At 37.9% G+C, this 23,520-nt stretch overlaps 2 protein-coding genes and 1 long non-coding RNA gene across 53 annotated transcripts; 2 read left to right on the forward strand and 1 right to left on the reverse strand.

Annotated features, from left to right (window-relative positions):
* The first annotated feature begins 2,583 nt into the window (after positions 1 to 2,583).
* LOC132618926 (uncharacterized) lies at positions 2,584 to 6,039 on the forward strand. The gene is made up of 3 exons (XR_009574387.1): positions 2,584 to 2,721; positions 4,521 to 4,571; positions 5,844 to 6,039. It is a non-coding gene; the product is annotated as an uncharacterized LOC132618926 (long non-coding RNA).
* Positions 6,040 to 14,131: 8,092 nt separating this feature from the next.
* Positions 14,132 to 18,218, reverse strand: LOC132616977 (uncharacterized). Of its 50 annotated transcripts, none has more exons than XR_009573508.1 (8): positions 17,637 to 18,145; positions 17,497 to 17,549; positions 17,360 to 17,395; positions 16,394 to 16,416; positions 16,236 to 16,323; positions 14,850 to 15,528; positions 14,595 to 14,669; positions 14,132 to 14,440 (listed from the first exon to the last, which is right to left on the reverse strand). XR_009573508.1 is itself a non-coding variant. In XM_060331802.1 (8 exons), the coding sequence occupies exons 1-6, from the start codon at positions 17,772 to 17,774 to the stop codon at positions 15,255 to 15,257; spliced, it is 486 nt and encodes a 161-aa protein (XP_060187785.1). In that variant the 5' UTR covers positions 17,775 to 18,218; the 3' UTR covers positions 14,132 to 14,440; positions 14,595 to 14,669; positions 14,850 to 15,254. The 50 variants fall into 50 exon arrangements, 14 of the variants coding, with proteins under 14 accessions (XP_060187785.1, XP_060187784.1, XP_060187782.1 ...); XR_009573493.1 differs by having other exon boundaries at positions 16,177 to 16,284; positions 17,497 to 17,553; positions 17,637 to 18,143; XR_009573505.1 differs by having other exon boundaries at positions 17,497 to 17,535; positions 17,637 to 18,142.
* A 3,519-nt stretch (positions 18,219 to 21,737) lies between these two features.
* LOC132619061 (uncharacterized) lies at positions 21,738 to 22,438 on the forward strand. 2 transcript variants are annotated; one of them, XM_060334036.1, is made up of 2 exons: positions 21,738 to 21,934; positions 22,002 to 22,438. In XM_060334036.1, the coding sequence occupies exons 1-2, from the start codon at positions 21,797 to 21,799 to the stop codon at positions 22,260 to 22,262; spliced, it is 399 nt and encodes a 132-aa protein (XP_060190019.1). In that variant the 5' UTR covers positions 21,738 to 21,796; the 3' UTR covers positions 22,263 to 22,438. The 2 variants fall into 2 exon arrangements, with proteins under 2 accessions (XP_060190019.1, XP_060190020.1); XM_060334037.1 differs by having other exon boundaries at positions 21,742 to 21,845.
* Positions 22,439 to 23,520: the final 1,082 nt, after the last annotated feature.

The following is a 23,520-nucleotide window of genomic DNA, read 5'->3' on the forward strand; positions in this document are numbered from 1 at the left end:
AAGTTCACACTTGAACTCTATTTTCACTTTTCTTCTTTTACCCACATGGTATAACAATCAAACAACCTTAACCATATGTAAAAGATGTGAAATATTATCTTAATCACTCAAGAACAAGTCTTGGATCAACTCACTCCACTCAAGTGAAGTCTCCAACATCAATACCAGAGGAAAACTTAAGTTCCACAAACCCTAGCAAGCTTCTTTGCACTTGAATCTCTTGGATTTGACTTGGATTAGTTTATGGACTTGGAGAGAGGGTTTTGGAGAGACCTAAAATCTGTTTTGGGGAAATAATGAGCTCAAATAGGTGAAATGAAATATATAAAGCGTGATTTAAAATCCCGTCGGGCAAATCTACGCTCACTTTGACGGGCCGTCAAAATTCCTACGGTCCGTCAAAATGCTCCGTCAAACTGCCCAGCCAAACATGGCTCACTGTGACTGTTTTATGCTGGGAAAATACCATTTGACGGGCCGCAGAAATTTCTGTGGTCTGTCAAAATGTTCTGCCCGAGCAGTCTATCTTAAAACACCCATAACTTTTTACTCTGATGGCATATTGACGAACGGTTTGTTGCGTTGGAAACTAGACTCAATGAACTTCAATTTGGACAGAAAAACACACCAAAACTCCTAATATTCTAGGAAATATATCTCTCTCAAGTTGGACCAAAATCCTGTCCAAAATTTTGCCAAGTTTTCCCAAAGTTCCGACAAACTTAATTTCCTTAATTCGCTTGTTCTCAAATCCTTCCATAGCTTATTTCATGAACTTAAACCCCCCATAACCATAAGATAGGAACATATAATCTCATATATCCTAGAAGATAACTCCAGTTTCCACGATTAGGACAATCAACACCTAATGAATTTCAACGTACAAAACTATGAGGTGTAACACTACCTTAGACCGACGGGTGTCACGTGACATTGCTTTGTCGGAAAATTTTACTAAATGAGTACAGTCAGACCTCTCTATAACAACATCTGCATATAATAGCATCTCTCTATAGTAGCTAAGTTTTTTCGGAACCGACTTTTTATGTTATATTTTACTTCTCTATAACAACATTTTACCTATAACAGTAACAACCAACTTTATAACAGTACACTCTTTGTAAAATTACCCCCATATAACAGCTATCTTCTTTTATTGGTAATATAATAATTAACAATCTTTATAAAAATAGAATATCTATGATTACCAATAATAAGTGTAGAGACTTTAACCAAATATTAAATTTGGTACTTTAATATACTATATTTATGACAGAATATTACATATGAATACATCTTTGTAATCTAAAACATTCATTGTTTTCTACTTTTATTTATAAATAATTTTCAAAAAGGAAAACAAAGTGAATTAGGAGTATGAATCCTATTCTTTAGAGCAAGCAAAGAGACAAATCTTTGATTCCTAATCCTTTTAAAACGGAACCTATGAAACCAACTACAATTATAAATTTCTTTCATCATTCTTGAAAGAATTTAATATTCATGTAGATTTAAAATGTGTGACTTGGAGCTTAAAACTTTACACATTCAATTATGAATTTATTGAAATTGTATTATCTTTCTTTAATGTCTAAGTAGTGAAGTATGCATATCTTTGAGATTTAAAATCTAAATAATTTTTTATAACATTGAAAAATAAAAAATTAGATTTTATGCATCTTTTTTGTCTATAAAAGCCAATTATTATTTCAATGACAAATGTTGTTATAGCCTTATAGGTGTATAACAACAATTCTCTATAACAACCAAAAAATTTCGGACCCAACGATGCTGTTATAGAGAGGTTTGACTGTATATATAATTAAAAGGCAAAAGGGAACATAGAGGATATATTGTGTAAAGTGACACCCTTTGCCACAAGGGACCGTATAGCTCAAGTGGTTAGGCGCTTAAATTTTCAAATGAGTATGCGAGTTCAACTTGAACCAATTGGTCCACATTCACATTTGTACATTAATACGACAATAAACAGTTCAGATAATAAAGAAGGATCTTGTTGCTTCCTTAGTTAGTTGTTGTGCGGTTCTCTTTTATGTTTATTTTTTCTTTCACCTTCTTTCTCTCTAATGAAATTAATTAAGAACAATTTACAAAATTAGATGAATAATGAGTTGTTTAGTAATTATTTGGTGCCCTATATAAAAAAAAAGTATTTGGTATTATTTCTAATGAAGTTATTTTTTAATATGATGTTATATTGCTTATTTATTATTTCTCATTTTAAAATGTGACACCGCTGATGTAAAATGCAAGTACACCACTGACATTAAGGATGCCTTTTGTTCAGAGGAAACTATTTTTCAAACTTTTTGTTTGATTTCTTTTTAAAAAGTAAGTTCTCTAAGAAACATTTTTTCCCCTTGAAAGAAAAGAGAAATTCTTTCACTAACAAACTAAGAAGATTGAGGTGGCAGGATCCCAAAACTTTTTTAAGTGGTAGGGCCCCCATTTTTTTTTATCTAGAAATTAATAATGACCTGATTAGCAAACACGCGGGGGCCTTTTTATACTTTTAAAAACTTCGAGATCCCTTTTTCTTTCCCTCTTACTTCTTCATTCTTTTTCCTCCAACTCCACCGATCGTTGAGCTTCACATTTTCCCACACCTCCATCTCCAAAAACTTTGAAGGCAACTTTGGGAGCGAAAAAAGCTATTGCAAGAGCCAATATTTCATTATTTCAGCTGAAGAACAGTTGCAGGTTACAAAAGCCCTAATTTTTTTCCTATTTTGATTTCTTTTGAGTTCAAAATGGTATTTTTAATGTGATGTTCTGAGTTTACAGTCATGGTGAGCCCTAATTTGTTGATTCTGGGTATTTATTGATTCCGATTTTACAGTTATGACGAAGCCCTAATTTATTTTTTTCTGATTTTTTGTTGAGTTCCATTGTGTTTTGCATGTCATATTTGTTGCGTTCCATTGTGTTTTGCATGTCTTATTTGTTGATTCTTTTGAGTTTATAGTCATGGTGACGAGTAGAGGGCGTTCCGGATCACTTTGGACAGTTGACTACAAGCCTTCTTCATCTAGAAAAAGGTTAAGAACTGTTAAATCCGGCATTTTTGCATATTCGAAAAAATTTGAGATAACTTGACTTGTAATGAAAAAGGCCATAGTTGGACCTTACTTGGTATGAATGTGTCGGCTATGAATGCATTGGTGTGGAATTACGAAAGGAGGCCAAGGGCAAAATTGGTATTTTGGAAACTTGTCTCATGAATTACAAAATGTAACCAATTGGACTAAAAAAAAATAAGAAAATGAGGCCCAAACAAGGGAGCCCAACCGGCCATGCACTATTGACCCAAGCCCATGGAATTAATTTCCATGTGATAATATATATTCATCCATATCTATAGAAACTTCAAGAGAAAACAAGAAAAAAAAACAAGAGAAAAGAAAGAGAGGCAATTCGGGTAAGAGAAAGAGAGAAGAGAAAAAGAAAGAAAAATTCTTGGAGCCAATTCCTTTGGTTCAAAAATTCAATTCTTGTGGGATTATTACCAAGCTCAAGATTCTCTACAACTTGGTATAATTATTTTGGCCAAAAGGTGACTTTGGTGGCTAGTGAAGAACTTGAGGAAAAGGTATGAATTAATTCATTTTCTTGTGTTATGAAGTTTGGTTTATGTTGTAATATGTAGAATTGAGTAGAGTGTATGAAAATATGGAAGTTTGTAAAGTGGGTATGTTGTTTGGAAGTTGGCCGTGTGTATGCATATGTTGCATGTATATAATGACTTGAATTCATGTTGGAATCTAGTTGTGATTATGGTAGAAATTGTATTAGAAATGAAAGTTGAATGAATTAGTGAAAGTTGGAAAAAAATAGTATGTGGCCGTGAGATGCAAGGATTGAAATGGAAGTGAATTAAATTTTGCTAGTATGTTAAGTGTGTTATGGTGAAGTGAATGAAAAGATAATAGTTTTTGTTGTCATGGAAAAATGGTTATTAAGTTGTTGTAGGAATTATGCAAATTTATTGTAACTTATGTAAATATGGAAATGAAAGTAGTAAGAGGCAAATTAGGATTGTCATTGATGAAGTTGGAAGATAGAAATATGTCATGAATATGTTTGCTAAAAGATTGGAAGTTGTGGGTGAATTATGCCTTTGGTAGGAAACTTGTATATTGCGTATACCTTATGTATATTTGGTGAAAACGATATGATATGCCTCCGAATTATGTTGTAGTGATCTTGATGAGCGATGAATATGAAAATGATAAGATTGGTTTGGAAGTGTAAGGTCGGAATGAAAGAAGTTATGTTATGCCGGAAAGATGACTAGTTATGCCATATTATGTGTTTGTAATGCTTGTTGTTGTTATTGATGTTGTTGTTGGGTTGCTGTGTTGACATATTAAGCCGAGCTAAGTCTCGGGGATGTTATATGTATAGGGGAAATGCTGCCGAAATTTCGGTAGGCAAATATGTGCTTAAGTTTGGAGTCTTAAGGTTTGAAATTGACAATTGGTAAACTTGACCATTTGTAGATTCTGGACGAAATTGGAATCGAAGCCAAGCGAGCGTAAGACGCAATCGAGGTATGTAAAGCCTACCCCTTCGTTCTTAGGCATGTTCTGAACATAATAGGCTCGGCCGCGAGCCTTGAACACGACTCCGTTCCTCGGAATTCGAGATGGAAATCCGCTCCAATACCTTCAGTACGATTGAAACCATTTCCTTATAAAATGCCTTTAAAATGAACTTTTGTACGAAACTTTCCTAAACGGAGTCGAAATACTTCCAAATGATTATGGATGACCTCATAAGGTCTATTATCAGTAATTTACATATGTCGCCTCGGGTTGGTCCGAGGTGGGCCCATGGAGCCCCGATACCTCTTGTATGACCTAAATTGCCTTATTCCTGTCCGTTTTTCAAAAGTAACATCTGGACTATTATTCTGATCATGATATGACTATTTTTATATAAACCCTACGAAATGGTTTTGATATCTGGAAATCTGATTTCGGTGATAATCTGTCGTGCCTTCCCAAGTAGGATATAGGCGCGTATTATGAACACTATCCGAATACTCTGATTTGACTCGCCATATGGCCTACCTCAATTTGATTGGGTCTGTATAATGATCTGTATGTATGTGGTTTCTCATTAATCAGTTCGTGCATGTGCTATGATTCCTTTCACCGGGCCGGTTTATATCGTGCGGATGGGCCGCCGAGTCCCTTGTCGGGGGCCGGGTCCCATGTATGAATTCCGAAGTATGATGTGTCCGGTTCCGGGGTACTGTGGTATATGTCCGTCCCCGGTTACCGTGTATATGTTACGAAGTATGATGTGTCCGGTTTCCCGGCGTGTGATCTGTCCCCGGGGTTACCGTGGCTATGATATGATGTGTTATGTGACGGAGATGTTCGAGGATATGAAATCTTCTGAAATATGATATGTTGTGGCGCCAAAGGCAGGAGTGGCGACCACGTTTCTGTGCCCTATTATGATTCTGTCTGTCTGATTGGATTCTGATTCTGTCTGTCCGTATGGATTATTATTTTGTCTGTCCGTATGGATTATTATTCTGTCTGTCCGTATGGATTCTGATTCTGTCTGTCCGTATGGATTATAATTCTGTCTGTCCGTATAGATTACGATTCCGTCTGTCCGTATGGATTGTGATTCTGCCCGTCCGTCTGGACTATAATTCTGTCCGTCCGTTTGATTTATGGTTCTGTCCGCTATATTTCTGTGCTTCCGGTTCATGCTATGATTATGTTTGTTATGTTTCTGCTTTACATACTCGGTACATTTTTCGTACTGACCCCCAGTTCTTCGGGGACTGCGTTACATGCCCGCAGGTACAGACGCACCCGGTGATACGCCGCCAGTCGAGGGCATAAATTCTGCTATTTTGGAGAGCTCCTTTGATCCGGAGCGTGTACTTTTGGTATATACCTTCTGACATCTGTATATTCTGTATGTATGAAAATTCTGGGTACGGCGGGGCCCTGTCCCGTCATCTGATGTTGTATGTCTGTTAGAGGCCTGTAGATATGTATGTGGGTTACGGGTTACATCTGTTCAGGTAGGCGTGTACGATTTTGCGACTCTGTCCGTTATGTTAGCCTCATCGGCTTATGTGAAAGTTTCAGTATGCTTATGCACATATATAATTCCGAGCGGGCTGCATTTGTATTAGTTTGAATCTGAGAACGCCTATTCTGAATTTTCTGTCTGGCACGCCGATTCTGTCAGGTAGGTACGTATGGGTATCCAGTTAGGATACCAGTCGCGGCCCACGGGGTTGGGTCGTGACAGGAGTGGTATCAGAGCGGTTAGTCCTCAGTATGTCTACAGGCCGTGTCTAGTAGAGTCTTGTTTATCGGTGTGTTGTGCACCACATCTATAAACAGGAGGCTACATGGCATCTAGGATGTTACCTTTCTTTGAATCTTAGATAGTGCGATAGAACTGTATTAGTAGGATGATCCCCTCCTAACGATTTGTTATGTTTTCAGCGATGCCTCCGAAGAAAGCAACAGCTGCCCAGAAGGGCAAGGCGGGGGGTTGAGGTAGGAGAAACCAGCCGGGCCCAGAGAGTTACCAGGGCCAGTGCGCGGTTAGCGCTTGAAGATGAGCCCCTGTCAGCCGGCTCTGTTACACCGCCCTTATCAGAGGAGATTGGAGCAGCAGCAGCTGCTGATCAGAGGGCGGCTCCACCGCAAGCTCCCGGGGTTCCAGTGCCCGAGCCTCCAGCTCCACAGCCAGGGGCGGAGGACAGGGCTATGCGAGATGCGGTTCAGTTATTGACCACACTGATGGCGGAGCAGGTTCGCAGGCATGGATTTGGGGGTGGTCGTGCGGACAGATACGAAAGCTCCAGGGCTCGTGAGTTCTTGACATGTAATCCTCCAGAATTCTCCGGGACAAAACCCGAAGAGGACCCCCAGGAGTTTATTAGAAAGATGGAGAGCACGATACGGTTGATTAAGGCTTCGCCGACTGAGTCCGTTGAGTTGGCCTCGTATCGGCTATATGAGGTAGCGGCGAATTGGTATGAGTCCTGGCAGCTATCCAGGGGTGACGGTGCTGCCCCAGCAGTATGGGCCGAGTTCACTCAGGCCTTTCTGGATCATTTTCTACCTCCAGAGCTACGGAGAGCCAGGGTTGATCGATTCTTGCACCTGAAACAAAACGGTAGAAGTGTTCGAGAGTATAGCCTAGAGTTCGACTCACTGGCTAGGTATGCACCCGCTATAGTAGCGGATATGGCCGATAGGGTGCACCGATATGTGATGGGGCTGGATGACTATTTGATCGATAGCTGCCTGGCGGTGGCTTCTCAGCCAGGGATGCATATTGCCCGGGTGCAGGCGCACGCCCAGGGCATGGAGGACCGACGTAGGGAACGTTGGCCTAATAAGGGCCACGACAGGAGCCGGCCTAAGAGAGCCAGATCGGCCGGGTATTCAGGGGGAGTTCAGAGCGAGTTTTCTCAGCGGCAGGGTAACAGGTATTCGTCCCAGCCAACACACAGTACGCCCCCACAGTTCTCGGGACAGAACTCCATGGCTTCGAGTTCGCAAGTAAATAGGAGTTTCAGTCAGATCGGGCCATCCATACCTCGGTGTCCTTATTGCAGGAGGCGTCACCCTGGTGAGTGTTATCGTGCCACTGGTGCCTGCTTTTCTTGTGGCCGACAAGGCTATACGATGAGAGAGTGTCCGTATAGGGGTGGTCCAGGTGGTTCAGCCCAGCTTACCGGGTCAGTTGCTGGCTCGTCTTCTCCTTCGGCAGCCATACGCCCCACGGGGCGAGGAGCACCAGCACCAGCGCCAGCACCAGCGAGTCGTGGCTGAGGTCGAGGTGCAGCTTCTGGTTACAGCGGTCCTTCGAACTGCGTATTTGCTTTGACCGGCCGGCAGGACCCAGGAGCGTCTTCAAGTGCACACCCAGGTATGTTAGTGATCTTTTCTTGAGGGATATGTGTATGAATGGGTTTATACTTTATCATATTATGTGATTTTCTTCTTCTGGGTATTAATAAGAGCAAGGTAATTGTTAACCTGATAGACATTGAGAATTCGGAAGGGCGATATGGTAATTGTATGGTTTAGCCCGGGGTGGGACCCACTATGAGAATTTTCCGAAAATTTATTAAGACCCCGATCTGCCCTAAATTATGTGACAAAGGTCGTGCGGGGATGTCGACGAAATAATACCAGCCCTAACGCGTCAAAATGCATGAGAGCTTCGAGGTTAAGCGTGCTAAGGCTAGAGCAATTCTGGGATGGGTGACCCCCTGGGAAAGATACAAAATTTTTCATAAATGTAAGTATGATATATAAATGGAAATTTTGGGTAACCTAAAGGAAAAGAGGATGTGTGGAGTAACTAGTGCCCTTACAGGAGTCGCGCAGAACGAGGCGGACTAAAGGGGCGAAAAGAAAAAGTGCAATACCGCTCGGGAAATTGAGCGAATTTGAATAACGGTCGGAGACGTTCGCAAATAAGATATTAGTAAATGTATATGTATGTGTATGATTCTCGTCTGGTGATTATGTGGATCAAGAGCCGAGTCCCGGCGATTAATGTTATGATAGACGAAAGGTTTTACTAAACTGAATACATGAAACGAAGCGGAGACGAGGATACGAATGTTGTCAAAAATATATATAATAGATAAACTTCGGTTACGTTACCACTTAGTCTAGTGCGACGATATTTGGAAAAGAAAATGAGTATGGATAGTAGGAAAGATGAAGGATAAGAAATGTGAATAAGCAGAATCTGTGAAAGAGCTGACAAGCGACACGTAAGACGATTTGAATGACAATTTGACGAACAAGTTTATGAATGAGTGAACAGGTTTCGATGAGATAATCTGTGATACAATGGTCGGGGTGAATAACGAGATGTCGACAAAGGAAAATTTTCGTAAATCACTGGAGCCTTAATAGGAGTGGTCCGATTCTAATCAAAACTGTGTTTGTTGTACTTCTGAACCTCTGATTCTGATAAGACTCTGTCTATTACGCCTCTGTACTTCTGAATCCGATTACGTTTCTGTCTGATACACCTCTGTCCGATTGACTCGGGTTATGAATCCGTCTGGTACATCTCTGTATGTCTGACTCTGATTACGAATCTGTCTGATACATCTCTGTTCGTCTGACTCTGATCTCGGATCTGTCTGATACCCTCCCATACATCTGACTTTGACTACGAATCCGTCCGCCATAGTTTAGTACGTCTGCCTCCGATTGCGAATCCGTCTGATATGCTTCTATGCGCCCGATCCCAGTTGTGAATCTGATTGGTATGACGTGGAATCATGATAATATGGTAAGGAACCGAGGAGTGCAACAAGAAGTGATATTGATTATGATGTCTGAAAAGCTTTGAAGGAAAGGAAGAAGGGACACAATGTCTGTGAAGGAGCGAAAATCATTCATCTGTTACGGGAATATAATTCTTGGCCCAGTGACTGTGTGGGATATAAGAAGATATGTTATAAAAGCATACGAGTCAGTAATGTGAAGAATTACTCCATCATTTTGGTAAAGAATCCATATCGGAAAGTCAACAAAGGACGATTATAAAAAGAACCCTCCCGAAGTAGTAAGACGCCCCATGAGGTCAATTTAACATTCGAGGACGAATGTTTTAAAGGGGGGGAGGATGTTACATCCGGCATTTTTGCATATTCGAAAAAATTTGAGATAACTTGACTTGTAATGAAAAAGGCCATATTTGGACCTTACTTGGTATGAATGTGTCGGCTATGAATGCATTGGTTGGAATTACGAAAGGAGGCCAAGGGCAAAATTGGAATTTTGGAAACTTGTCTCATGAATTACAAAATGTAACCAATTGGACTAAAAAAAAATAAGAAAATGAGGCCCAAACAAGGGAGCCCAACCGGCCATGCACTATTGACCCAAGCCCATGGAATTAATTTCCATGTGATAATATATATTCATCCATATCTATAGAAACTTCAAGAGAAAACAAGAAAAAAAAACAAGAGAAAAGAAAGAGAGGCAATTCGGGTAAGAGAAAGAGAGAAGAGAAAAAGAAAGAAAAATTCTTGGAGCCAATTCCTTTGGTTCAAAAATTCAATTCTTGTGGGATTATTACCAAGCTCAAGATTCTCTACAACTTGGTATAATTATTTTGGCCAAAAGGTGACTTTGGTGGCTAGTGAAGAACTTGAGGAAAAGGTATGAATTAATTCATTTTCTTGTGTTATGAAGTTTGGTTTATGTTGTAATATGTAGAATTGAGTAGAGTGTATGAAAATATGGAAGTTTGTAAAGTGGGTATGTTGTTTGGAAGTTGGCCGTGTGTATGCATATGTTGCATGTATATAATGACTTGAATTCATGTTGGAATCTAGTTGTGATTATGGTAGAAATTGTATTAGAAATGAAAGTTGAATGAATTAGTGAAAGTTGGAAAAAAATAGTATGTGGCCGTGAGATGCAAGGATTGAAATGGAAGTGAATTAAATTTTGCTAGTATGTTAAGTGTGTTATGGTGAAGTGAATGAAAAGATAATAGTTTTTGTTGTCATGGAAAAATGGTTATTAAGTTGTTGTAGGAATTATGCAAATTTATTGTAACTTATGTAAATATGGAAATGAAAGTAGTAAGAGGCAAATTAGGATTGTCATTGATGAAGTTGGAAGATAGAAATATGTCATGAATATGTTTGCTAAAAGATTGGAAGTTGTGGGTGAATTATGCCTTTGGTAGGAAACTTGTATATTGCGTATACCTTATGTATATTTGGTGAAAACGATATGATATGCCTCCGAATTATGTTGTAGTGATCTTGATGAGCGATGAATATGAAAATGATAAGATTGGTTTGGAAGTGTAAGGTCGGAATGAAAGAAGTTATGTTATGCCGGAAAGATGACTAGTTATGCCATATTATGTGTTTGTAATGCTTGTTGTTGTTATTGATGTTGTTGTTGGGTTGCTGTGTTGACATATTAAGCCGAGCTAAGTCTCGGGGATGTTATATGTATAGGGGAAATGCTGCCGAAATTTCGGTAGGCAAATATGTGCTTAAGTTTGGAGTCTTAAGGTTTGAAATTGACAATTGGTAAACTTGACCATTTGTAGATTCTGGACGAAATTGGAATCGAAGCCAAGCGAGCGTAAGACGCAATCGAGGTATGTAAAGCCTACCCCTTCGTTCTTAGGCATGTTCTGAACATAATAGGCTCGGCCGCGAGCCTTGAACACGACTCCGTTCCTCGGAATTCGAGATGGAAATCCGCTCCAATACCTTCAGTACGATTGAAACCATTTCCTTATAAAATGCCTTTAAAATGAACTTTTGTACGAAACTTTCCTAAACGGAGTCGAAATACTTCCAAATGATTATGGATGACCTCATAAGGTCTATTATCAGTAATTTACATATGTCGCCTCGGGTTGGTCCGAGGTGGGCCCATGGAGCCCCGATACCTCTTGTATGACCTAAATTGCCTTATTCCTGTCCGTTTTTCAAAAGTAACATCTGGACTATTATTCTGATCATGATATGACTATTTTTATATAAACCCTACGAAATGGTTTTGATATCTGGAAATCTGATTTCGGTGATAATCTGTCGTGCCTTCCCAAGTAGGATATAGGCGCGTATTATGAACACTATCCGAATACTCTGATTTGACTCGCCATATGGCCTACCTCAATTTGATTGGGTCTGTATAATGATCTGTATGTATGTGGTTTCTCATTAATCAGTTCGTGCATGTGCTATGATTCCTTTCACCGGGCCGGTTTATATCGTGCGGATGGGCCGCCGAGTCCCTTGTCGGGGGCCGGGTCCCATGTATGAATTCCGAAGTATGATGTGTCCGGTTCCGGGGTACTGTGGTATATGTCCGTCCCCGGTTACCGTGTATATGTTACGAAGTATGATGTGTCCGGTTTCCCGGCGTGTGATCTGTCCCCGGGGTTACCGTGGCTATGATATGATGTGTTATGTGACGGAGATGTTCGAGGATATGAAATCTTCTGAAATATGATATGTTGTGGCGCCAAAGGCAGGAGTGGCGACCACGTTTCTGTGCCCTATTATGATTCTGTCTGTCTGATTGGATTCTGATTCTGTCTGTCCGTATGGATTATTATTTTGTCTGTCCGTATGGATTATTATTCTGTCTGTCCGTATGGATTCTGATTCTGTCTGTCCGTATGGATTATAATTCTGTCTGTCCGTATAGATTACGATTCCGTCTGTCCGTATGGATTGTGATTCTGCCCGTCCGTCTGGACTATAATTCTGTCCGTCCGTTTGATTTATGGTTCTGTCCGCTATATTTCTGTGCTTCCGGTTCATGCTATGATTATGTTTGTTATGTTTCTGCTTTACATACTCGGTACATTTTTCGTACTGACCCCCAGTTCTTCGGGGACTGCGTTACATGCCCGCAGGTACAGACGCACCCGGTGATACGCCGCCAGTCTAGGGCACAAATTCTGCTATTTTGGAGAGCTCCTTTGATCCGGAGCGTGTACTTTTGGTATATACCTTCTGACATCTGTATATTCTGCATGTATGAAAATTCTGGGTACGGCGGGGCCCTGTCCCGTCATCTGATTCTGTATGTCTATTAGAGGCCTGTAGATATGTATGTGGGTTACGGGTTACATCTGTTCAGGTAGGCGTGTACGATTTTGCGACTCTGTCCGTTATGTTAGCCTCATCGGCTTATGTGAAAGTTTCAGTATGCTTATGTACATATATAATTCCGAGCGCGCTGCATTTGTATTAGTTTGAATCTGAGAACGCCTATTCTGAATTTTCTGTCTGGCACGCCGATTCTGTCAGGTAGGTACGTATGGGTATCCAGTTAGGATACCAGTCGCGGCCCACGGGGTTGGGTCGTGACAAGAACATAGGTCATTGACCTAGATCCCGACGTAGATGAAGTTGAAGCCTCAAAGAAGAAACAAGAAAAGAAGTTAAATAATAGATGAAAGAAATAAGCAGAGAAGTTAAATAATATACCAAAGAAACGAGAAGAGTTAAATAATAGACGAAATGATGAACCAGATGAGTTCATCAATAGATGAAATGAATAACCAGATGAGGTGATTAATAGAGGAAATGAAGAAGAGGTAGACAAGATGTCTCGTGATAAGATTCTCAAGGAAATTGATGAATTTGAATTCGAAGAAGAAGAAGAAGAAGAAGAAGCAGCCAATTGTGGTGCTGGAAAAGAGGAATGGGGCGCATGCGAGGTTCCGGAAGATGAGGAGGACAATAGTGATCGTCTATCTGTTCCTAAAAAGGTCAAGTCCATCGCCGTAGAAAAGCTGGAAAGGCTCGGATTGACTTCATGGATTTTGGAAGGCGTTGATTTCCCAGCCAGTATCATAGTAAGGTCTTCTATGAAGTCGTGTTTTGACTTTAAAGTTCAATTACGAAAGCATAAACTTCTAAATATGTTTCGTAAAACTTGTTTCGGCCATTTCTTGGACTTGCCCTTACATTGGGATAAATTTAGTGGAAAGTTTTTTCATTCGCTTCTTCTAAGGCAAATTAATAACCGAAAGAAAAAGCATGAGATGTGGTTTTTGATTGAGGATATGCCATGTTGTTTTGGGCTAAGGGAGTTTGCATTGGTCACTGGGTTGAAAATTGGTGCCATCCCTAGTGGAAAGGAGTTGAGTTTCAAGGTCCATACAAAAGAAGACAAGTTCTCTAAAACAGTTAAAAAAGTTGGTTTAGGTGTTACCTAGGATTTGCTTGTGAAAAGCTTGGAAAACAAATCATTGACCAAATTCACTACACCAAAAGAGGGCTTTAGTGGCAATAGATTTTGCTTTATATTGCCGCAAAACCATTTACCGACAGTTGATTAAATGACATTGGATCCAAGGTCACTAAAGCCACTAGTGGCATTTATTCATAATGCTGGTAAAGACCCATATTATTGCCGCTAAAAATAATTACTTTTAGCAGCATTTATGTAGTGGCTATAGCCGCTAAAGCTACCTTAAAATCAACATGTTTTGAGGCTTTTGTTATTGCCGCTAAAAATGCAATAACTGCCAAGGGAATCTGTTTTAAAGGATATTATTATTATGAAAGCTAAAGTTGACCATAGATTCACCTTAATCCATGAATTTAACCAAGCACTATTTTATAACATTTTTTCTTCCCAAGAGAACAAGATTTGTTTCCATTCTTATAAAAAAATTCAGTCTCACAGTTTGATTTGTCCTACATTTCATCTACTAAATCAAACACAACAAAATGTTTCTTTGTATAGCCAAAGAAATTTTGAGCATCTAAACAAGCTCTTGCAACACACCCTAATCAAAAAGACTGAAGCTCATATCCTCATCTGATTCCTCTTTTTCTCCAACTTCTCATCTTTCATGGATTCAGCTGCGGCAGGAGCAACAGAAGCACCACCACTACCGCCTGCAGGAGCAGCCATGGAATTAACACCTCTAATTGCATCCAGTAACAATTAATTCAGTTATATCCTCACCCTCCAGCTGATACAGAGCTATTTTTAAGTCTACTGCGATTACCATCAATGCAATAACAACACAAATTTCATCAAGAAACTTACATCATTTCGCACACTTGGGATTGTAAGGTTCTCTGCGTTCTTTATTTCGAGAGTTGACAGCTCCATAGAAGATGTCTGCACCAGAAAATTTAAGACCATTGCAGAGAATTATGGTCACAACAGTGTGATAATTACAAAAAATTAAGACAAGAATAACTACATCTTGTTCTTAGGAAAAGAAATGTTAGACCTATACATGAGGCTAATATCTAGATAGCTCTTTCTAAAAACGTCAAAGTTTAAATGAAAACTGACCATGCCACGTGACAGATACAGTTGAGAATTTCACTTTTTGGCCCAACCAACTTCAACTAGCTGATCAACCGAAAATTTCTCCCCAGCTCTAGTAAGTCAATTCTAAGACTTTGTCAGCCAACTAAAAAGCTACATCAAAATTCATCAACTATTGGAATACAACAAAGAATAAAGTGATCTCCATTTACTCCAACAACTAAATATCAAAATTCATCAACTATTGCTACAAATAGCAACATGGACTTACTAATACACTGAACAAAGCTACCACCAATCAAGAAGAAAAAAATCTTATGAACATCGTCTTTTAGGTTGGACTCGAATTTTTAAGCTATGGTCTTACTGAGAGCCAAGGGTAGGAACTCCAAAGCCTACACAATGAAAGAATTTTCTATTATTGATGTGTCATTTAGTGTCCCATATGCACCAAGCCTTTTGACCTGCCAAGGCAAATCATTCTAAGCATCTTTGACACTTTGACTTCAGGAATTTGAAGAAACTATAACATAACTATGCTTGCATCCAAAAATCCCTACATTTGGAATTGGTTAACATGTGAGCCCACACTTTCAGGACAATTAAATGGAAGTTTCTCCGAATTATATTTAAGCTTGTATACCTGTGTCCTTGTAATTTTTTTTTCAACACTTCTCCCAGGAGTGCTCCTGTTTTATCAGATCTGCAAATACACATCAACAACCATCATCAGAGTTTGTTTTTCCAGAAAAAGAAATATGATTCTCTAGTTCGAAACAAAAAGGTGCAGTAAAACTGCTCTATGATTTAGGCAATAAGAGGCTGGAACATAATCGACACCATTGGAAATGGAAAAGGCAGGAAGAAATTTCAGAGATTAGAAATTCTAGGATACAAAACTTAAAATGCAAATATGGGTAAAGAATTTGGGTTCTTCCTTTTTGTTTTCATCCTCATAATTAATTACCGCCTTCTCTTAAAAGAGATGAACCTTTATATTGCAGAGAAAGGGTAAGGAAAATATCTCTGCAACCTCCTCCTCCTAGATCCATATCTCACACCATAAAAGAACGCGTAAAGTAAAAGATAAGCATCAAAGATCAATATTTGAAAATGAATTTAAACAGGTTATTCTTCGCTTTGAGTTGATTGTACCTAGTTGGTGAGGTTTCCAGGTTGTAGGGCCATCTTTAGCTATAACAATTGCTTTATATGAACTATGTGCAATGCATCAATCAAAATAGAAGGACGTGATTGGCGAGGGCGCACCAGGGCCATCTTTAGCTATAACAGTTGCTTTATATGAACTGAATAAGGCAAACATTGGTAGAGCAAACATAGGTGTACGTACTCACAAACTATGTGCAATGCATCAATCAAAATAGCGGGACGTGATTGGCGAGGGCGCACCATTTTTATGAATGTAAATCGGCAGGTTGCCATAAGCTTCTTAAACATACTGTAGAAGTTCATAAAGACCAGAAGGTATCACTGGATACTAAAGTCAGACAATGTTTAAGTGACATAATGTATAATCTCGAAACATCACATAAGAACTTAGGCCTCACCTGATCTGCCGCCAATGCTGCAACTGCAGAAACCCAAAATAGATAAAATTTGTGAGCTCATTGATATCACTTATTCCATCATAAGACAAAAGATAAAGTCTATATCCAAATCATTCTTAGATCGTTCTGTTTTTTTTCTTTTCGATGCTCTCATATTCAGTCAAATTAGTTTGATTCTTTAGAAAGCATTACTTGAAGCATTCAATATAATTAAAAGTAAAAGAAAATTTGAAGCATGTCACTTCTTCTTCTTTTTGAGAATATAATATTTTGAGAGAACAAAAGGTTGTTCAAGCCTATTATAAGAACTACAAGGAGGGGACATCAAGATATGCTATGGTTCCTAAAAATTCAACCTACCAGACCATGATTGTAACTAGTAATATAGATGAATCTTCAAAACAATCACCCGAACTTGATAATATACCTAATTGTGCTCAGATGCCATGCCAAGAATTTGTACGAACTGATCTCAAACTATGAGAATATAAACCCTGACAAATGCATCGATAATAACTTGCAGATTCTAGTAGAGCAATCAGGAGGAAAATAGATTAAATAACTCACAGGAGTATTGATTCTCCATCGTCATTGACAAGACTTTTCTAGACAAAACAGAGGAACTTTGATACTTCTGAACACTTTTTTGACTATCAAATTTAACAATCAAAATCAATGAAGCAACATAATTCACATGATATTCAACAGGAAACATACGAAATCCCAGATGAAATCAGATTTAATAATAGGATCAATTTTTTCCAACCAAATTACTGGACTCCGAGAAAGCTAATAGAACTCTGTTAATACAATATCGAATTGCCGTCAACAATAATCTCAATCCGCATAAGATCCACAATAATCAAATTAATTATGTCAAAAGCGAATTAAAAAGGTCGATTTCAAATAAAATTGTTCAAGCAATTCTACATACAAAGCAAATTGAAAATGACAGATTTGACTCACTGTGACTTGTTGAGACATCCAATTCAATACTTAAACCTAAAAGTATTACGAAAAAATCACCGATTTCACTCATTTTTCAAATCAATTGAACTAAAAAGTCAAAATTTGAATTATACATATGGATAATCGCACAGTACCTGCTTCGAGTATAGAACTTCATTTCTCAGTTTTCTCTCCTGTTCAAATAAAGCTATCTGTACGGTCAATTAGGGTTTCAAATTAGACTAAAAAGCAGAGTAAACTAGACAAAAAAATGAAGAGATAAAGAGACTTTAACCTTAATATCTTTGATGATTATGTACTGAAGAGATAGTCGTAAGAAACTTTCTGATGAAGAGGACCGCCGGAACGTAGCTATGCCGCCGGAGAAGTTAGACCGGTGTAGGAGATGAAAAAGAAAGAAAGGGAAAATCATAATTGACTTTCAACTTATATCTTTTTATCTGCTCACTTTTATTAATTGCAAGTATTTTTTTTAGCTGCAAAAATTTAATTGCCACTAATAATTGACTCTAAGAATATGATTAGTGGCAATAAAGTTAATGCTGCTTAATAAATGCCACTAAATGTCTATTTTGGTGTAGTGATTGCACAAGCTTAAGGTGTCGTTGTTGTGGTTTGTTCACTGCATTTTATTGGCACATGACAAGTCTAAAACAGTTGAGACGAAATGGATAAACTTGGTTGATTCTTTGCCGCGCTTTAACAAATATCCTTGGGGAAAGATATGCTTTGATCTGACATTGGATTAATTGACGAACAAGGTGGGCGTGTTGAAATTATTTAAACAATTCAAAAATGACCCACTACAAGCACAACTTACTGTCTTTTCGGGTTCCCCTAGGCATTGATGGTAAATTATCCATACCAATATCATTTTATTATAGACCATTGGTATTCGGTTGACCCTATTATGTGTTGAATTCCATTATAGGCATGGCATATGAAGTAATCCCCTTTGTTGGATGTAATTGTGCCAAATCAGGGGTTGTTCTACTTCCAACTCCAAGGATGCTGATATGGTGCACTTCACGCCAAAAAGAACTTAATCCATTAAAAAAGAAAATACCTACTGAAGAGGTAAAACTTTGAAATTAAGTCTATTAGAATGTCTATTTTGTTACATTATAAACTACTTGATGCATTCAAAACGAAAATACCTGCTGAAGAGGTAACAATTTGAACTTAATTTTATTAGAATGTCTATATTGTTACATTATAAACTTTTTGATGCATTCAAAAAGAAAATACCTGCTAAAGAGGTAACAATTTGAACTTAAGTCTATTAGAATGTCAATATTGTTACATTATAAACTACTTGATGCATTAAAAAAAAAAATACCTGCTGAAGAGGTAACAATTTGAACTTAAGTCTATTAGAATGTCAATATTGGTACATTATAAACTACTTATTTTATGAACTGATCTTGTTGATTTGTTGAACTTAAGAGGGTGCATCCTTTTCTTTACCCAACTGTTGGTGAGATGGAGAAGGACCACATAAGAGATCTTGTGCCTTATGACGAGGAGGAGGTGGATGAGGAAATAGATGCATTGAGGGACGAGATTGCGAATGTGACATGGATCAATAGGCCAGGAAAGCCCGACAACAACGTGTAGTAGAGCAGAAGCTTATGACTTCTAGTAGTGGGTTTTGCAAGGAGTGTGGTCGAGGGTCGAATACTGTTCTAGATAGACTTGCAGCAATTGAGAAATCAATTGTTAAGTTTAAAAAATGCATCATGCATCTAATTTAGTTGAGGACAATTTGTAATATTATCTTTGTTTGTACATGATTTAATGGATGACTTTAATAGCTGCGCCAAATATTACCTTTGTTGTTGCATTACTGTCAATTAACTTTTAGAATCAGTTGTACATGTTCAAATTAATCAGTTGCGCCAATTATAAATTGATTTGTACTATTAGGACAATTTGTAATATTATCTTTGTTTGTACATGATTTAATGGATGACTTTAATAGCTGCGCCAAATATTAACTTTGTTGTTGCATTATTGTCATTTAGAAAAACAACAACATGTTTACTCAATGTAATTCCACAAATGGATATAAATTAAGTGTAGACGTGATAAATTTTAAACTTTGAAATTGCATTGGCAATCGCGCACAACTGGTCTATGAATTAATTGTTGTACGCGCATATAGTGGTAACATTTGATTTTGGCTATATATTTTCTGCCATAAATCTAATGATTACACCTGTATGATCCCTTCCCAATGTGGCTTTTCAACCACTAAACAAGGAAAAGAGGGTTTTACAATTAATGCTTTGAGAAGTGGAAAAGACACTCATTTTAAATCTCTATAAATCAATCCCTCCATCTTCAAATCCTTGTTCATAAAAATTCAGATTTCCAAAACTCTTCAAAACCCTCCTATAGTCTTGAAAATGACCAACTTCAACAACAACCCAAATGACCTTCCAAATGGCCATCATGACCTCCCCCCCCAACAGCCTTACGAAGCCCTTGACCCTCGGGTTAGTAGAATGTTGTGGGAAGTACCAGTTGTCAGCGGGAGCATCACCATGTTGTTTAGGCTTGTGCATTGGCTTCAGGAGGACGTGTGGTTTGTCTGTCACCTTGCTTTCACCACGAAAGAGTAGAACAAGCGGTATCATAGGAGAACAAATAGGAATCTCACTGAACTCCACGCTGATCGGGGAGAGGTGCTCGAAGACTACAACACCCCCCCCCCCCCCCTCTTTCTCTTCCACATTCCCCTGAAGCTTCACCCCCACATTCACTTCAAGCTTCCCCCCCTCACAACCCCTCAGTAGTTGTAGTTTCTGTTTTGTTGTTGCTTTTGTGTTTAGGGTGCTATTTTTGTTGTTTTATTTGACATGCCATGTAAATCACCCTATGTAAATATTAAGGTTGCTTCTTGCCTTTATAGGTATTCACTTCTTTCCAGTTTATTTCATGTACTGATAACTTAATAGTTCCACCCATAGACACTAGACGTAATTGTGTCTTCTACTAGACGTTATTGAAAATGGGGAAAATAAGAAATAACTGATAACTGTCAAACATAGACACTAGACCTAATTTTATCTTCTACTAAGCGTTGTTGAAAAGTGTGAAAAATAAGAAATAACTAATAACACCAATATTAATGGGAAAATGGGAAAAATTGTACTGCTATCTGCCACACATAGACACTAGACCTAATTGTCTATTCTACTAGACGTTGTTGAACAATGGGAAAAATATGCACTGATAACTTAATAATTCCACCCATAGACACTAGACGTAATTTTGTCTTCTATTAGATGTTATTAAAAATGGAGAAAATAAGAAATAACTGATAATCGTCAAACATAGACACTAGACCTAATTTTATCTTCTACTAAGCGTTGTTGAAAAATGTGAAAAATAAGAAATAACTAACAACACCAATATTAATGGAAAAATGGGAAAAATTGCACTGCTATCTGCCACACATAGACACTAAACCTAATTGTCTATTCTACTAGACGTTGTTGAACAATGGGAAAAATATGCACTAATAACTTAAGAGTTCCACACAGACACTAGACCTAATTGTGTCTTCTACTAGACGTTATTGAAAATGAGGAAAATAAGAAATAACACCAATATTAATGGAAAAATTATGCACGTTAAAATTGATGAATTAATTCTTGAAACTAATATTTGTGGGCACCTAAATGGGATCTTAACAAATATATAATGTCATATTAATATAAAAACCAATATTAATGGAAAATGGGAAAATATGCACTGATAACTGCCACACATAGACAGTAGACCGAGTTGTATCTTCTACTGAACGTTGTTGAACAATGGGGAAAATATTCACATTGTTGAATTAATTTTAAAATTGATGAATTTATTCTTGAAACTTATATTGGTTGGAATTTAAATGAGCACTTGATAAATATATAACGTCATATATATAATATAAACACCAATATCAATGAAAACATATATGATGTTCACATTTAGTTATGTCACCAATTTCAAGTTGTTACATATGATCATCACAACCAAAGACTTTCACTAGCATATTATTAACATTAATCAATTAGTGTCATTGTTTAGATCATTATAATGTTGTTTCACTAATTCAATGATGACAACATATTGTTTAGTCAAAAATATAAGTTTTACATTAAAAAATTAGTTCAATTCTTATTTAATAAATGTTTTTTGGTTGAAAAAACATGCGTTACATTGGATACTCTACTAATATGTTGTAGATGAATTATAAACTAAACGTTCAGAACTCGCATATAACTCCAACGGTAACTTTTTTCAAACCCAACGTTCAAATAACGGTAATATTTCCATTATAAATACCCTCATCCCCAGACTTTCTACCGAAGAGTAAAAAATCGACATTTTATTATAACACAAGGGAAGATTATTAAAAGCGTCGATTCATTAATTACTAAAATGTCACAGAAGTCGTTGTCTAATTCGTATGGCACACAAAAGGGAATATGTAGGTGTGGTGATTTAGCTCCCATTAAGATTTCAAAGATACCACAAAATCCTGGAAGGGAGTTTTATTATGGCTATGTGAAGGGAAAAGTTAATATTTAATTTGCTTATGTCTGTTTTAACTTGATACACTACTAATTTTTTTTTATTTGTGCAGAAAGAAGATGGTGGTTGCGGTTATTTTAAATGGGTCGATGATGATATCCTATTAATCATTGGGGAGGAGAAATTTAATTTAATTTACAAGCTCCACAAAGCTGAAGAATCATTGGAAGAAGTCAGAAGCCTCTTCTTGGAAGCGGAAGCATCGAGGGATTGGTTTAAAGATCAAATGAGGGAAGCTCAGACTGAGAGGACTCAGGTAAAGAAGGAAGTGAAGGCAGCTGAAATGGAGAGGGATCAGGCAAAAAAGAACTGAAGGCAGCTAAAGTTGGGAAAGAAAAGATGAAGAGGATGCTATTGTGTTTAGTGTCATTTTTAATTACCAAATGGGTCGTTTGTGGCTTCTTTTGACTGTGTTTCCTTCTATAATCAATTGTCAGGTTATTTTATGTCTAGAACGAATGCATTTGTTAAAAGCGAAGATAAAATGACAACGTTTAACATAGACCAAAAACAGTTATAAATAGACCAATAACATTTATACATATACTACTGCCATATCAAAAACAAAAGGGCAATATAAATGCATTCACTGCATCCATAGAAGACACAAGGGAAATAGACCAATAGTCCAACAATAAGAATACATTTTATTGCAGCCATATCAAATAAAAGGGCAATAGACCAATGACAAATTCACTGTTCAACTTGAGACGAATTCTGCTCAATTTATGACTAATTCTGCTCAACTTGTGACGAATTCTGCTCAATTTGTGACAAATTCAAATTACAAGTGGTCCTCTTGTGTCCAGGTTGTTTGCATAGGGAGCATTTATTTCTTCTCTTGGCTGGTTTCTTGGTATGACTACGTTCTCCCTCCAAGACACCCTTCTTACGCTTATTACTCTTTCGACCCAGTTTAAGAACGTATTTTGGTAGGGAAACTTATGCGCCCTGCATATATGAAAGAATCATCCATTTACTTTCATGAGGAATTTGGACAATATCACCTTTATATGCTTTGTAGTATGCATCTGCGAAGTAATATGCAGAAGAGTGATTATAAACGGAGTCTCCAAATGTATATGGATACCTCTTACTCAGATCTGTTATGGCATGTGGGCACGAGAGCTTGTCCACGTCGAAAACTCTACAAGAACATGACATAGTCGACAGGTTGACAGTTGCATGGTCGTCGTGTCCGCACGCAGTATACTCATTTTCGTTTACCCCAATGACAACTACCTTTTTGCTCGCTTCCATTCTCTTCCTTATCCTTGTTTCAGCACGAGGCATGACACGGTTGTTTAATAAGAGGAGATTCTTTGCTAAGGTACGCCTTTCATTGAATTTGGTAGCAAGCCTTGTATTAATGGCGTTGAAAATGGCAGTTATGGGGAACTCTCTCTCTACTAGAAACATTGAGTTGAATGATTCGGCAATGTTTGACGTCAGCACTTCAAATCTATTCCCCACGACAAGTGCCCTACTCTATTTATCAAACTCAACTTCATCTCTAAGGCAAGTAGCTACATCCGGTGCATCGCGCTGAATTTCAAAAAAGTGATCATAGA

Source organism: Lycium barbarum, chromosome 11, assembly GCF_019175385.1.
Source record: "Lycium barbarum isolate Lr01 chromosome 11, ASM1917538v2, whole genome shotgun sequence".
Lineage (NCBI taxonomy): Eukaryota > Viridiplantae > Streptophyta > Magnoliopsida > Solanales > Solanaceae > Lycium > Lycium barbarum.